General features: G+C 46.9%; 1 protein-coding gene and 1 pseudogene across 1 annotated transcript; both read right to left on the bottom strand.

Moving 5' to 3' along the window:
* Nucleotides 1–305: 305 nt before the first annotated feature.
* LOC123050191 (phylloplanin) lies at nt 306–1,253 on the bottom strand. Its single transcript, XM_044473020.1, has 2 exons — nt 1,034–1,253; nt 306–947 (listed from the first exon to the last, which is right to left on the bottom strand). The coding sequence occupies exons 1-2, from the start codon at nt 1,197–1,199 to the stop codon at nt 592–594; spliced, it is 522 nt and encodes a 173-aa protein (XP_044328955.1). The 5' UTR covers nt 1,200–1,253; the 3' UTR covers nt 306–591.
* A 2,075-nt stretch (nt 1,254–3,328) lies between these two features.
* Nucleotides 3,329–16,547, bottom strand: LOC123050189 (probable metal-nicotianamine transporter YSL6; annotated as a pseudogene).
* Between the last annotated feature and the right edge of the window lie 602 nt (nt 16,548–17,149).

The following is a 17,149-nucleotide window of genomic DNA, read 5'->3' as shown; positions in this document are numbered from 1 at the left end:
GGCCGGGAGAACTGGGCGGGGGCTGGCAAGGGAACCGCCCTGCCGCTGCTGTCATTGGAGCCCGCCGGGCTTTGTCGGCGGCGCGATGGGAGTCGCCCCTGTGTCGCCAGAGAGGCGGGCGACGCAGGGGTGTCGGGGGGGGGGGGGGGGGGGGACATGTAGTCAATCCCTAAAAAGAGTTAATTCCATGAGTCAAGAATGGCCTGCTATCATCTAGTAATACACAAATTATGGTGTTAGACACGACTTTGTACAGATATATACCACGGAGAAGTGAGCTGATAAGCAAGTGACCAATCACAATGTCAAAAGAAGAAGCAAGTAATTAATCACATAGTACTATCACAGACGTAGGTTTAATTTTCACAAACGAACATCGATCACACGACACACACTCGGAGTATTACGCGATATGCTTACTTTTGTGCTTCTTAGAAGCGGTAACACATACCTCATGAGTAGATTTTACATAATAATAAAGCGGGGATCTTTGACCAGTGGATACATTGGTAGGTTGGCAAGTACTGCAGTATAGGAGTATTATTTAGGTTCGTTGTATCGTCGTTCGACACGCCGGTTGTAGTCGAGCATCTAGACGAGGGAGAAGGGTAATGGGATGATGTTAAGGATGCCCCCGAGGAGGCCGCCCACGATCTGGCCGATGAGGCCAATTAGGCCGCCAAGGCCCCCGAGGCCGCCACTGCCGCTGCCACTACCACTGTCAATACCTAGGAGCTGAACCGGTGCGGTCAGCGTCCCAGTGACGCTGGCCAGGGACGCGTTGCACGCGGCCAGTGGGGTGACCACCACCACCTTGCACTGGTTGCCGAGCAGAGGGGCGAGCAGCGACGAGGTGACCGGGCCCATGTTTATGGTGTATGTTCCGCTGCGGTCCGCCGTCGTACTGGCCATCACATCACGGCCGCACACCATCTGCACGGCGGCGTCTGTCCACAGCAAAGCAAAGGAAATGTAAGACGACGTTGAACATACTAATTGCTTAGGTTCGGTGGCTATGCGCAGATGTCCTTACTCGGGAATGGCGGAACCGCAGCCGCGTTGATGGAGTTCCCGGCACTGCATGGCACCACGCCGGTGATGAGTCCCAGTGGAGGCTGCTTGCCCGCCTCCGCACCGTGTGGCGCCAGGCTGATGGCGAGGACAAGGAGAGCGGCGAGAAGAAGGCTCTTGGTCGCCATTGGCTTGAATTCGCTCGATCGATCTCTCTGTTGTATGTGTGAGAGGATGTTGTGCTGTGCTGAGTGTGGTGGCTTATGCTGCTGCACGGATCCTCCTTTTATAGGCGTGCGAGGAGGCCAAGTTGCCGCGGTTTAACACGACTAGGTAGCCGCAACGCTTGCTGGTTGCACTGGTTCACGGTGCGCATGCTTGCAGTGTCGTGGCTGCGCACGCTGCTGTCCGCGTCGGGCGTAGGAAGGATCCAAAGTTCCAAGCAACTTGGCCCAAACGCGCGCATGCTCCAAAGCGTCATGAAAAATCTCGATCTGTTCACGGGCCAGCGCATGCATGCCAAGCTAGAGATTTTTGATCGTGAGAGCTACGATCGAGGGCGTGGGCACGCCGGCCTTGTTATTGGCAAATGATGAATCGACCCAGATTCATCAGTTGGATCAAGCAACGGATAGCATGCATGCGTATTGCGTAGCGTACTACTCCAGCTTAGTGATCCGCGGGCGTGCTCCAATGGTGTATGCGTGTGGACTTAATGATTTTTGGTTCATGCAGAAGAAGGGAGAAACTATATATAGCGACGTCCTTGTCAGTCGGATTCGCAATCCTATAGGAAGGAAATTGAGGAACCTCACACACTCACGATCACTGCAATTACTGGCTCAATAAGGTTAAATTGGAGCATATATACTCAACTTTACAGAACCTGTGTTTGCAAAGTGCTAACCAAATCAATGACCATGAACTCAGCTGGCTGGTCCGAGAAGCAATGGGACTTCGGCCATGTTTTTCAGTTAACTAGCTCTTGCTGCATCGCTAACTGAACTTCAGTTTTCCTGGCAAGCGTGACATGAACCGGCAAATGTAGAGCTCTGTTAGGGCTGCTGTCCACCGGTGGAGGCTGGCTTGGTTTAGTCCCACCTTGCTTACGGGAGGAGGTCATGACTAAATTATAAGGGAGAGTATCCCTCCTTTCAGTCCGGGCTTTTGGGATGGAGTGGGCTCTTTGCTGAATGTTGCTCCACCTCAATGAATGCCCAGTTTCATTAGCACCCGACTCTACCGTGCATCCCGAGGCCGCCAGACAGCGGTACACCTGCAGATGAGCACCCGGAACCTGCTCCCAGCTGAACAGCCCCGCAAAAAAAAAGAAAAAAAAAAGAGCTGAACAAGAATGATCCTCTACAGCCACATGCCACATGATCAGCGACCAATCTGAGGCGTTAATCATGCTCTGGCCCACGGTACGATTGCTATGGTGTTGTATTAATCTCTTTTTAAGCTAGTTCCGCAGGATGTAAACAACCCAGGTGGTACTAATAGTAGTTCACCACTCTGAACCCACGTCGTGGTTGGGCGCTTCGCACGTAGTGGACCGGCCCAGGGAAGCGCCTCCCCTGACGTATGGCGCCTGCCGTTGTGGCACTGCCATGTGGGCCTGTTTCCCAGTGGGTCCACGGCCGAACGGCACACTGCCGAACGGCAGAGGATCCTAGACCCGGCCCAGTACGCAATGGTGGTTTTGATTCCTAGCCTATTTTGAAAAAAAAGGGTGGTCCCAGCCTGTTTTGGTAGATAGGAAAGAAACTGCCACTAACGTTGTTATTTCAATCAAACTCTTTGGACATCAGCCCATCTTCTAGTTCCAACCACCCACGACACGAAAGCTTCTTCCCTTCCCAATATAACGACGTTGTTTTGCTAAAGAAAACAATGTACCCATGTTGTATCCCGCAATAGTGACATAGAATACCAGGTTCCAACCAGTAGCGGCGTGGAGTGGAATAAGCCAAGCAAAACACACAACACGCAGTGGTGGCAGGCAAACCTCCAGCAAAACATTTATATCAAGCAAAAGATAGATCAAGTTGAGAAATACTACTACTTCCTCCGTCCCATAATATAAGAGAGTTTTTGACACTAGTATAAACAAAGCAAGAAACCAGATGAAGAAGACACCAACATCATGGGCAGAGCTTCTTTTTATAAAGGGGGGGGGGGGGGGGGGGGGGGGATACACCTAACAAAGTTATTGCTATATTCCAGCGGTCTAAATTACACGAGTGTAAAATATGTACAGAGCGTGATTCTATTCTCTTGTGGTACAATCACATAAAATTGGTAAATTCCTCTATTCTCAGCCGTAGGTAAGGGATGGCTTGATGTACATGCACATCGGCGGGTCAATCTTCAAGATGGACAATACCGAAGAAGGGACACTCCAAATACCATCACCACATATCAAACCAGAAGCAACCGCACCTGCGAAGTCCTCGGACTCCTTACGGTTCACCCTCTCCCAAACAAACAAGATGACAGTGCCAACAAACATGTCAATCGCAAAGTATGCCCCAATGTAAAACGGAACAACCATGGCCATCGGGAGTGGGATGAAATTTGACACCCTTGTTGGAGTGACGTCTCGCAGGAGGTTGATTGCTATGGCTACAAAGAAGAAGACAGAGCAGATTGCTAGGCAGTGTTGCGGTAGCACTGAGAATCCTTCGACACCCATGATTGACATCTCACGGTAGATGACAACGTATGGAGCTTTGAACATGCCATCGGGATTGCCAATATCGAATGACATCCAGTAAAGCCAAAAGGTGAGGGGTGCAATGACACAACCAAGAGCGGTCCCAATCAACTGTGACACAAACATGGACCTTGGCGAAGAGAGTGTGAGGTAACTAGTCTTGAAGTCCTGCATGAGATCACTGGCAGTGGATATTATGGACATCATAACACCACAAGCTGCTAAGCCAGCGATCACACCACCATGATGGCCAACCCATGAGGCAAAAATGAAAAGGCCTGTCTTTCCATATGTCGATGCAAGGTTGCAATTTGTTAGGCCAGTGCCATATGAGTTGCAGAAGGCGAGTAGAGGGACAACAAGATAAGTAGAGAGGACAAGGTACCACTTGAGTTGTGGGAACATCATTGGTAGAGTTGCAGTTGAAATTGCTGCAAGGCCCACGTAACCGGATCCTGCCAACCAAGGAGGGATATTGTCCTTTACAAACACCTCATTTAGAAGATTTTCTTGGGCTTATAATTTGGAAATTTTATCTGAGATAATAAAAGGAAAAATAATATGAGAGCCATGATATATGATATATTGGAAGGTCAAGTGGGTACAATAAGAACATGACATTACCATCCTGAACCCAAACAAGGGGAAGCCTTCCTTGATGTGATCGTGCATTCATTGTTTCCTTGATAGTAGCATAAAAGATTTTGATGAGGTTATAAATGCCATCCCCGAGTATCAAGGATATGGATACAAAAACCTAAAAAGGTGCAACACAACTTAGCTTTTTAGAAAACATAATGTTGGCAAAGACTGATTGCTGAGCGAACAAAGAATAATTTATGAAGTTAATGACATAGACGAGCCACTCTATACGTTCTTGAGCTCAATTTCATCGTACTCACAATTTATGACCACCGTGTCCACTGAAGAATTGCATTAAAGTGAGTTGTCTATATTACTCACATATTCACAACAACAAAAACTTGGAGATTTAATGGTTTATTTATTATGGAGAAATAAGAGACTTTTTTTGCCAAGCCTTGTAAATATTGATTCATAATCTTGTTATTTTTCTCAGACTGATTCATTATATGGTTCTCAATTTGTTGGTTAAAAACCATTACAGTTGAACTGGCAAAAATATAATCAAGATACATCATGGAATTGACTTTTAATTCATTATGGCATAAACATCAGAATCTTTCACCACCGTACCTTGTACCCAGTGGCGATTCTACTCAACAGGCTTCAATAGGCTCTAGCCTACCCTCAAAATTTGCCACACAATAAAACACCACCAATGATTAGCACACTAGTAGTTAGGTGCAGCGCATAAAATGGCTTCCAACACCAAAAAATTAGTATCCTTGAAGTTGAGCCTGCCCTGCAATTACGTCCTAGATTCGCCACTGCTTGTTCCCATAGAGACCTTTGAAGTCGTTGCTTCCAAGGTTAGCCGGATACCACTCCCCAGCTTTTGTGGATATATATGGCCAAAGAAAACCCCAGGATATGATGGCTCCAATAAGTGCAGAGCAGTTAACAATATGTGGACATATAAGACCACATCCAATATAGGTTGGACTAAAGTCAAAATAAAACCTATAAAAATAGAAATAATAATCTTTTGGATATAAAGCATATGATATTCCATCTGAAAGGACAAGTAGTTTCATGTTATAACCCCTGCATGTCAAATAAGCCCTAAAGAGGATAAGTAAGGCAGCATTTTGTGCTGACTTAAAAGTAAAAGCAATCCACTTTTAAACTGTACAATGTGAACTTTGAAATAATATCACAAACACATTAGCAGCAAACTTACGTGTTCTTAAATGCTGCAAGTCCCAGGGAAGGGAAATTATCAAAACCACAAGAGTCCCCAACACCACTGAAGAACCACTTAAGCAGTTCCAAAGAAAACTGATGCTTAAATATTTTCCAAGGTAGCTAACTTGTTTTCTGCAAGCACAAAAATAAATTTAGTACCACCTAAACTTAAGAAATGAAGTTACCCAAGTATATGTTGTCATTACAATAAAATATAGAGGTGTCAAAGTTCCCTGCGGAAAAAAAAAGAATTTCTTGAGATGAAAGTATAGATATAATATTCTTACCAAGATAATTGAAAATCCCAACCGATAAGAATCCTAGTGAACCTAGAAAAAGAATACAGGCCCAGAAAAAATTACCCCTTTTTCGAGAACCTTTTAGAAGTTCTACCCATATGTGTTCTGATCGCATATTCATATTAGATATACTAAATCCATCCTAAGTTAACAAATAGATAATTCATGATTTTCCATGAAAACAATATACTGCTATTGTGTACAGTATTTATCAAAAGATTCACAATCTATGTATAATATACATTTCCAATGTTTGCCACCCCTCCTGCTAAAAGTATAAGCTCTGTAGAGATACAAGATTGCAGAACTCCTAGTCTCAATTCATTGGAAACTAACTACAAGATGAATGGAACAGTAAAACCTTATTATTGATTTTTTTTCTTAATTATGTATTGCAAGGATAAAATACAGCGGAATCTCTAAAAATAAATTCATTCTCTCACAGGCATACTTCAGAAAACAGGCACAAGGAACTGTCCGATAAATGTACTGTCAGAATTGGCCGATACATAGGTTTTGGCCAATACACAGTACGTGAATATGTCTAATGGGTAGAAGACTAATGTGCAAATTACTGGACTATTCTGGGATTTTGGCAACTAATAGTATTTAACAAATGGGAAAAGGCCAACTGGAAGACCTTTAAATTTAAAGGCTAACTAGAAGACCATCAAATTTAAATAAGTCGCTAACGGCTGGGATGTTGGAAATATGCCCTAGAGGCAATAATAAATGGTTATTATTATATTTCTGTGTTCATGATAATAGTCTTTTATTCATGCTATAATTGTATTGTCCGGAAATCGTAATACATGTGTGAATACATAGACCACAACCTGTCCCTAGTAAGCCTCTAGTTGACTAGCTCGTTGATCAACAGATAGTCATGGTTTCCTGACTATGGACATAGGATGTCATTGATAACGGGATCACATCATTAGGAGAATGATGTGATGGACAAGACCCAACTTAAGCATAGCATAAAAGATCGTGTAGTTTCGTTTGCTAGTGCTTTTCCAATGTCAAGTATCTTTTCCTTAGACCATGAGGTCGTGCAACTCCCGGATACCGTAGGAGTGCTTTGGGTGTGCCAAACGTCACAACGTAACTGGGTGACTATAAAGGTGCATTACGGGTATCTCCGAAAGTGTCTGTTGGGTTGGCACGGATCGAGACTGGGATTTGTCACTCCGTGTAAACGGAGAGGTATCTCTGGGCCCACTCGGTAATGCATCATCATAATGAGCTCAATGTGACTAAGGCGTTAGTCACGGGATCATGCATTGCGGTACGAGTAAAGAGACTTGCCGGTAACGAGATTGAACTAGGTATTGGGATACCGACGATCGAATCTCGGGCAAGTAACATACCGATTGACAAAGGGAATTGCATACGGATTGATTGAATCCTCGACACTGTGGTTCACCCGATGATATCATCGTGGAACATGTGGGAGCCAACATGGGTATCCAGATCCCGCTGTTGGTTATTGACCGGAGAGGCGTCTCGGTCATGTCTGCATGTCTCCCGAACCCGTAGGGTCTACACACTTAAGGTCCGGTGACGCTAGGGTTGTAGAGATATATGTATGCGGAAACCCGAAAGTTGTTCGGAGTCCCGGATGAGATCCCGGACGTCACGAGAGGTTTCGGAATGGTCCGGAGGTGAAGAATTATATATAGGAAGTCCAGTTTTGGCCACCGGGAAAGTTTCGGGGGTTATCGGTATTGTACCGGGACCACCGGAAGGGTCCCGGGGGTCCACCGGGTGGGGCCACCTGTCCCGGAGGGCCCCGTGGGCTGAAAGTGGAAGGGAACCAGCCCCTAGTGGGCTGGGGCGCCTCCTTGGGCCTCCCCCCATGCGCCTAGGGTTGGGAACCCTAGGGGGGGGAGTTCCCCCTTGCCTTGGGGGGCAAGGCAAACCCTTTCCCCCTCCTTGGCCGCCGCCCCCCCCCAACCCTAGATGGGTTTTGGCCGGCTCCCCCCTCCCAAGGGGTCCTATAAATAGTGGGGGGAGGGAGGGCAGCAAAGACACAGCCTTTGGCGCCTCCCTCCTCCCCTACAACACCTCTCTCTCTCGCGCAGAAGCTCGGCGAAGCCCTGCCGAAGAGCCGCTACATCCACCACCACGCCGTCGTGCTGTTGGATCTCCATCAACCTCTCCTTCCCCCTTGCTGGATCAAGAAAGGAGGAGACGTCGCTGCACCGTACGTGTGTTGAACGCGGAGGTGCCGTACGTTCGGCACTCGGTCATCGGTGATTTGGATCACGGCGAGTACGACTCCGTCATCCACGTTCATTGGAACGCTTCCGCTCGCGATCTACAACGGTATGTAGATGCACTCCCTTCCCCTCGTTGCTAGTAGACTCCATAGATGCATCTTGGTGAGCGTAGGAAAATTTTAAAATTATGCTACGATTCCCAACAGTGGCATCATGAGCCAGGCCTATGCGTAGTTACTATGCACGAGTAGAACACAAAGAAGTTGTGGGCGTTGATGTTGCCAATTCTTCTTGCCGCTACTAGTCGTTTCTTGTTTCGGCGGCATTGTAGGATGAAGCGGCCCGGACCGACCTTACACGTACGCTTACGTGAGACAGGTTCCACCGACTGACATGCACTAGTTGCATAAGGTGGCTAGCGGGTGTCTGTCTCTCCTACTTTAGTCGGAACGGATTCGATGAAAAGGGTCCTTATGAAGGGTAAATAGAAATTGGCAAATCACGTTGTGGTCATACGTAGGTAAGAAATCGTTCTTGCTAGAAACCTACAAACCACGTAAAAACTTGCAACAACAATTAGAGGACGTCTAACTTGTTTTTGCAGCAAGTGATATATGTGATATGATATGGCCAGAAGATGTGATGAATGATATATGTGATGTATGAGATTGATCATATTCTTGTAATAGGAATCACGACTTGCATGTCGATGAGTATGACAACCGGCAGGAGCCATAGGAGTTGTCTTTATTATTTTGCATGACCTGCGTGTCATTGAATAACGCCATGTAATTTACTTTACTTTGTTGCTAAACGGTTAGCCATAGAAGTAGAAGTAATCGTTGGCGTGACAACTTCATGAAGACACAATGATGGAGATCATGATGATGGAGATCATGGTGTCATGCCGGTGACGAAGATGATCATGGTGCCCCAAAGATGGAGATCAAAGGAGCATGATGATATTGGCCATATCATGTCACTATTTGATTGCATGTGATGTTTATCATGTTTTTGCATCTTATTTGCTTAGTACGACGGTAGCAAGTAGAATGATCCCTTATAATAATTTCAAGAAAGTGTTCACCCTAACTGTGCACCGTTGCGAAGGTTCGTCGTTTCGAAGCACCACGTGATGATCGGGTGTGATAGATTCTTACGTTCGCATACAACGGGTGTTGACGAGCCTAGCATGTACAGACATGGCCTCGGAACACACGCAATACACTTAGATTGACTTGACGAGCCTAGCATGTACAGACATGGCCTCGGAACACGGAGGACCGAAAGGTCGAGCATGAGTCGTATAGAAGATACGATCAACATGGAGATGTTCGCCGATCTTGACTTTGCCGTCTCACGTGATGATCAGACACGGCCTAGTTGAGCTCGGATCATGTTTCACTTAGATGACTAGAGGGATGTCTGTCTGAGTGGGAGTTCATTAAATAATTTGATTATATGAACTTAATTATCATGAACTTAGTCTAAATCTCTACATTATGTATTGTAGATCAAATGGCCCACGTTGTCCTCAATTTCAACGCGTTCCTAGAGAAAACCAAGCTGAAAGATGATGGCAGCAACTATACGGACTGGGTCCGGAACCTGAGGCTCATCCTCATAGTTGCCAAGAAAGATTATGTCTTAGAAGCACCGCTAGGTGAAGCACCAATCCCTGAGAACCAAGACGTTATGAACGCTTGGCAGCAGCGTGCTGATGATTACTCCCTCGTTCAGTGCGGCATGCTTTACAGCTTAGAACCGGGTCTCCAAAAGCGTTTTGAGAAACATGGAGCATACGAGATGTTCGAGGAGCTGAAACTGGTTTTTCAAGCTCATGCCCGGGTCGAGAGATATGATGTCTCCGACAAGTTCTTCAGCTGTAAAATGGAGGAGAACAGTTCTGTTAGTGAGCACATACTCAGAATGTCTGGGTTGCACAACCGCTTGTCTCAGCTGGGAGTTAATCTCCCGGATGACGCGGTCATTGACAGAATCCTCCAGTCGCTTCCACCAAGCTACAAGAGCTTTGTGATGAACTACAATATGCAGGGGATGGAAAAGACCATTCCCGAGGTATATTCAATGCTAAAATCAGCGGAAGGGGAGATCAAAAAGGAACATCAAGTGTTGATGGTGAATAAAACCACTAAGTTCAAGAAGGGCAAGGGTAAGAAGAACTTCAAGAAGGACGGCAAGGGAATTGCCGCGCCCGGTAAGCCGGTTACCGGGAAGAAGTCAAAGAATGGACCCAAGCCCGAGACTGAGTGCTTTTATTGCAAGGGAAGTGGTCACTGGAAGCGGAACTGCCCCAAATATTTAGCGGACAAGAAGAAGGCCGGCAACACCCAAGGTATATGTGATATACAAGTAATTGATGTGTACCTTACCAGTACTCGTAGTAGCTCCTGGGTATTTGATACCGGTGCGGTTGCTCATATTTGTAACTCAAATCAGGAACTACGGAATAAACGGAGACTGGCAAAAGACGAGGTGACGATGCGCGTCGGGAATGGTTCCAAGGTCGATGTGATCGCCGTCGGCACGCTACCTCTGCATCTACCCACGGGATTAGTTATAAACCTCAATAATTGTTATTTAGTGCCAGCTTTGAGCATGAACATTGTATCTGGATCTCGTTTAATTCGAGATGGCTACTCATTTAAATCTGAGAATAATGGTTGTTCTATTTATTTGAGAGATATGTTTTATGGTCATGCCCCGCTGGTCAATGGTTTATTCTTGATGAATCTCGAACGTGATGCTACACATGTTCATAGTGTGAATACCAAAAGATGTAAAGTTGATAACGATAGTCCCACATACTTGTGGCACTGCCGCCTTGGTCACATTGGTGTCAAGCGCATGAAGAAGCTCCATGCAGATGGACTTTTGGAGTCTCTTGATTACGAATCATTTGACACGTGCGAACCATGCCTCATGGGTAAGATGACCAAGACTCCGTTCTCCGGAACAATGGAGCGAGCAACCAACTTATTGGAAATCATACATACCGATGTGTGCGGTCCAATGAGTGTTGAGGCTCGCGAAGGATATCGTTATGTTCTCACTCTCACTGATGATTTAAGTAGATATGGGTATGTCTACCTAATGAAACACAAGTCTGAAACCTTTGAAAAGTTCAAGGAATTTCAGAGTGAAGTCGAGAATCAACGTGACAGGAAAATAAAATTCTTACGATCAGATCGTGGTGGAGAATATTTAAGTCACGAATTTGGTACACACTTAAGGAAATGTGGAATAGTTTCACAACTCACGCCGCCTGGAACACCTCAGAGAAATGGTGTGTCCGAACGTCGTAATCGCACTCTATTGGATATGGTGCGATCTATGATGTCTCTTACCGACTTACCGCTCTCATTTTGGGGTTATGCTTTAGAGACTGCCGCATTCACTTTAAATAGGGCACCGTCTAAATCCGTTGAGACGACACCGTATGAATTATGGTTTGGGAAGAAACCTAAGCTGTCGTTTCTAAAAGTTTGGGGATGCGATGCTTATGTCAAGAAACTTCAACCTGAAAAGCTTCGAACCCAAATCGGAAAAATGCGTCTTCATAGGATACCCTAAGGAAACTATTGGGTATACCTTCTACCTCAGATCCGAAGGCAAGATCTTCGTTGCCAAGAACGGGTCCTTTCTAGAGAAGGAGTTTCTCTCGAAAGAATTGAGTGGGAGGAAAGTGGAACTTGATGAGGTGATAGTCACCCCTTCCGAACCGGAAAGTAGCGCAGCGCGGGAAAATGTTCCTGTGGTGCCTACACCGACTGGGGAGGAAGTTAATGATGATGATCATGAAACTTCAGATCAAGTTACTGAACTTCGTAGGTCCACAAGGACACGTTCCGCACCAGAGTGGTACGGCAACCCTGTCTTGGAAATCATGTTGTTAGACAACGGTGAACCTTCGAACTATGAAGAAGCGATGGCGGGCCCGGATTCCGACAAATGGCTAGAAGCCATGAAATCCGAGATAGAATCCATGTATGAAAACAAAGTATGGACTTTGACTGACTTGCCCGATGAGCGGCGAGCCATAGAAAACAAATGGATCTTTAAGAAGAAGACAGACGCAGATGGTAATGTGACCATCTACAAAGCTCGACTTGTCGCTAAGGGTTATCGACAAGTTCAAGGGGTTGACTACGATGAGACTTTCTCACCCGTAGCGAAGCTGAAGTCCGTCCGAATCATGTTAGCAATTGCCGCATACTATGATTATGAGATATGGCAGATGGACGTCAAAACGGCATTCCTTAACGGCTTCCTTAAGGAAGAGTTGTATATGATGCAGCCGGAAGGTTTTGTCGATCCTAAGAATGCTAACAAAGTATGCAAGCTCCAGCGCTCAATCTATGGGCTGGTGCAAGCATCTCGGAGTTGGAACATTCGCTTTGATGAGATGATCAAAGCGTTTGGGTTTACACAGACTTATGGAGAAGCCTGTGTTTACAAGAAAGTGAGTGGGAGCTCTGTAGCATTTCTCATATTATATGTGGATGACATATTATTGATGGGAAATGATATAGAATTCTTGGAAAGTATAAAGGCCTATTTGAATAAGTGTTTTTCAATGAAGGACCTTGGAGAAGCTGCTTACATATTAGGCATCAAGATCTATAGAGATAGATCAAGACGCCTCATTGGTCTTTCACAGAGTACATACCTTGACAAGATATTGAAGAAGTTCAGTATGGATCAGTCCAAGAAGGGGTTCTTGCCTGTATTGCAAGGTGTGCAATTGAGCACGGCTCAATGCCCGACCACGGCAGAAGATATAGAAGAGATGAGTGTCATCCCCTATGCCTCGGCCATAGGGTCTATTATGTATGCCATGCTGTGTACCAGACCTGATGTAAACCTTGCCGTAAGTTTGGTAGGAAGGTACCAAAGTAATCCCGGCAAGGAACACTGGACAGCGGTCAAGAATATCCTGAAGTACCTGAAGAGGACTAAGGATATGTTTCTCGTTTATGGAGGTGACGAAGAGCTCGTCGTAAAGGGTTACGTCGACGCTAGCTTCGACACAGATCCGGATGACTCGAAGTCACAGACCGGATACGTGTATATTTTGAATAGAGGAGCAGTAAGCTGGTGCAGTTGCAAGCAAAGCGTCGTGGCGGGATCTACATGTGAAGCGGAATACATGGCAGCCTCGGAGGCAGCACAGGAAGCAGTCTGGATGAAGGAGTTCATTACCGACCTAGGGGTGATTCCCAATGCGTCGGGCCCAATGACTCTCTTCTGTGACAACACTGGAGCTATTGCCCTTGCGAAGGAGCCCAGGTTTCACAGGAAGACCAGGCATATCAAGCGTCGCTTCAACTCCATTCGTGAAAGTGTTCAAAATGGAGACATAGATATTTGTAAAGTTCACACGGACCTGAATGTAGCAGATCCGTTGACTAAACCTCTCCCTAGGGCAAAACATGATCAACACCAGGACGCAATGGGTGTTCGATTCATCACAATGTAACTAGATTATTGACTCTAGTGCAAGTGGGAGACTGTTGGAAATATGCCCTAGAGGCAATAATAAATGGTTATTATTATATTTCTGTGTTCATGATAATAGTCTTTTATTCATGCTATAATTGTATTGTCCGGAAATCGTAATACATGTGTGAATACATAGACCACAACCTGTCCCTAGTAAGCCTCTAGTTGACTAGCTCGTTGATCAACAGATAGTCATGGTTTCCTGACTATGGACATAGGATGTCATTGATAACGGGATCACATCATTAGGAGAATGATGTGATGGACAAGACCCAACTTAAGCATAGCATAAAAGATCGTGTAGTTTCGTTTGCTAGTGCTTTTCCAATGTCAAGTATCTTTTCCTTAGACCATGAGGTCGTGCAACTCCCGGATACCGTAGGAGTGCTTTGGGTGTGCCAAACGTCACAACGTAACTGGGTGACTATAAAGGTGCATTACGGGTATCTCCGAAAGTGTCTGTTGGGTTGGCACGGATCGAGACTGGGATTTGTCACTCCGTGTAAACGGAGAGGTATCTCTGGGCCCACTCGGTAATGCATCATCATAATGAGCTCAATGTGACTAAGGCGTTAGTCACGGGATCATGCATTGCGGTACGAGTAAAGAGACTTGCCGGTAACGAGATTGAACTAGGTATTGGGATACCGACGATCGAATCTCGGGCAAGTAACATACCGATTGACAAAGGGAATTGCATACGGATTGATTGAATCCTCGACACCGTGGTTCACCCGATGATATCATCGTGGAACATGTGGGAGCCAACATGGGTATCCAGATCCCGCTGTTGGTTATTGACCGGAGAGGCGTCTCGGTCATGTCTGCATGTCTCCCGAACCCGTAGGGTCTACACACTTAAGGTCCGGTGACGCTAGGGTTGTAGAGATATATGTATGCGGAAACCCGAAAGTTGTTCGGAGTCCCGGATGAGATCCCGGACGTCACGAGAGGTTTCGGAATGGTCCGGAGGTGAAGAATTATATATAGGAAGTCCAGTTTTGGCCACCGGGAAAGTTTCGGGGGTTATCGGTATTGTACCGGGACCACCGGAAGGGTCCCGGGGGTCCACCGGGTGGGGCCACCTGTCCCGGAGGGCCCCGTGGGCTGAAAGTGGAAGGGAACCAGCCCCTAGTGGGCTGGGGCGCCTCCTTGGGCCTCCCCCCATGCGCCTAGGGTTGGGAACCCTAGGGGGGGGGAGTTCCCCCTTGCCTTGGGGGGCAAGGCAAACCCTTTCCCCCTCCTTGGCCGCCGCCCCCCCCCAACCCTAGATGGGTTTTGGCCGGCTCCCCCCTCCCAAGGGGTCCTATAAATAGTGGGGGGAGGGAGGGCAGCAAAGACACAGCCTTTGGCGCCTCCCTCCTCCCCTACAACACCTCTCTCTCTCGCGCAGAAGCTCGGCGAAGCCCTGCCGAAGAGCCGCTACATCCACCACCACGCCGTCGTGCTGTTGGATCTCCATCAACCTCTCCTTCCCCCTTGCTGGATCAAGAAAGGAGGAGACGTCGCTGCACCGTACGTGTGTTGAACGCGGAGGTGCCGTACGTTCGGCACTCGGTCATCGGTGATTTGGATCACGGCGAGTACGACTCCGTCATCCACGTTCATTGGAACGCTTCCGCTCGCGATCTACAACGGTATGTAGATGCACTCCCTTCCCCTCGTTGCTAGTAGACTCCATAGATGCATCTTGGTGAGCGTAGGAAAATTTTAAAATTATGCTACGATTCCCAACATGGGAGATGCTCCTAAAAGTACTTAAGCCGCAGAGAACCTATAGTAAACTTGGATGAGCTGATATATGCTGTAAAAGCACCATATAGGTCCGTAGAAACCACTTTTCTATTATTTCAATATTACTAATTGTGGACTGTACTACATTCTATCATACAAAATCCATATTAATGCCATCACCAGACAAGAAGGATCACATAGTCAACAAAATTAAGGATCAATGCTGGTATGTTTCTTACTCTATAAGTTCAACTCCAGTAGTGCTGTGGACGCTATTTATCAACACAGCGGTGGCAGTTCCACTACGATAGGTTAGCTTGTAATCAATCACCATCACCTAGCAAACACCAAAACTTAACTTAGTTTGCCGAATTTGTATTAGACAAAGGGTTGTCCAAGTTACTGCACTTGGTTCAGAAGAAAAATGTGTAAATGCGAAAGACGCGGGCATCTAAGATATGGATGATTACCTTGCGCAGAGCAACGAGACTAAAAATACCAATGAAGCTAACTAGAAACATAAACCCGATCATCCAACTCAGCGAGGGATCCTTCACATCCACTGCCCTGTTACCAGGATAATCAGTCCCGATAAGCTCATAAGTTTTTTGGTCCATTGCAAGCATATACGATCCGAACCCCCTGCATCAACGGAAACAATGATTAATAATGTAAAGTGTGTGAAAAAGGGAGAAGCCTATCGTCAACAATTCCCCCACTCCCAAGAAATGAATACACTAAAATAAGATATGTATGCTGCAAAGTTAAACCATTGTTCTAACAAAGGCAATATAATTGTAAAAAGCAACATGCTAATAACTTCATGAGTGTTTTCAGTTAAGGATCAAAGTAAATGCAACCCCAAATGCTCAACTGAAGTCCCTCACACAGGCACGTACCGCTGATGGCGAGGCCGTAGCAGGCGACGACGCAGGTCTGGATGACGGTGTTCTCCTGCTTGGTGAAGGGCTTGGAGACGACGCCGAACATGCCGAGCACCGCCGTCCAGGTCCGCAGGAGGCAGTAACCGAGCAGCCCCGCGGCGACGTTGAGCGAGGGGACGATCCCCACCATGAGGTTGAGCTTGTGCGTGACGAGGCAGAAGAGCACCCCGAGGATGGCGCTCACCACCATCGCCCGAACCGTCAGCTGCTCCCGCCACGGCGGCACCGCCTCCACCGCCGCTGGAAGGCCGGTAAGGAGGGGGGCGCTCATCTCCGGCGCTTCCACCATCTCTCTCGGACGCTGGCTAGTATCAAGGCAATGCCTCTCGGACTTGGGTGCTTGACTGCTGGTAGGATCCGGGGTTTGGTTTCGTGCTTTCGTGGGATGATGAGCGGGCAGACGAGGTGAAGGTGAGAGGATGAATGAATAGGCGGGAGCACAAGGTATTTAAAGGGCGTGAAAACTGAAGGTTGGGTGCAGGCCACTGAGCTGCCATGGGTATTCGAATACTACCAGCACGTCAGCATGTCTAATGCACGTGGTACGGTCTACGGTGGCTTCACCGTGTTCATTCGTATCCATGCAAACAAAAAATGGTACGTTCAATCGTGCTGTATGATGCGTGGGGCCTAGAGTTTGGGTGATTTTTTTTTCTCGCTGTCAAGGTGGCAAGGGACGTGGATTACTCAGGAGCCAGGAGTGGAGAAACGTAACACCTTCCAGGGCTGCCACGTGGGCTCTGTATACGCCCCAGCAAGCCAGCACGGTCAATTGTGTTCGTACGGGATCGGGACAGGAGGGGCGTCGTGAATCGTGCTGCTTGCCCGGACCTCGTGATCTTCTGCGGGGCGGTGAAAACGTGACCGTAGACT

Source organism: Triticum aestivum, chromosome 2D, assembly GCF_018294505.1.
Source record: "Triticum aestivum cultivar Chinese Spring chromosome 2D, IWGSC CS RefSeq v2.1, whole genome shotgun sequence".
Taxonomy (NCBI): Eukaryota; Viridiplantae; Streptophyta; class Magnoliopsida; order Poales; family Poaceae; genus Triticum; species Triticum aestivum.
This window is presented reverse-complemented; position numbering and strand designations above follow the sequence as displayed.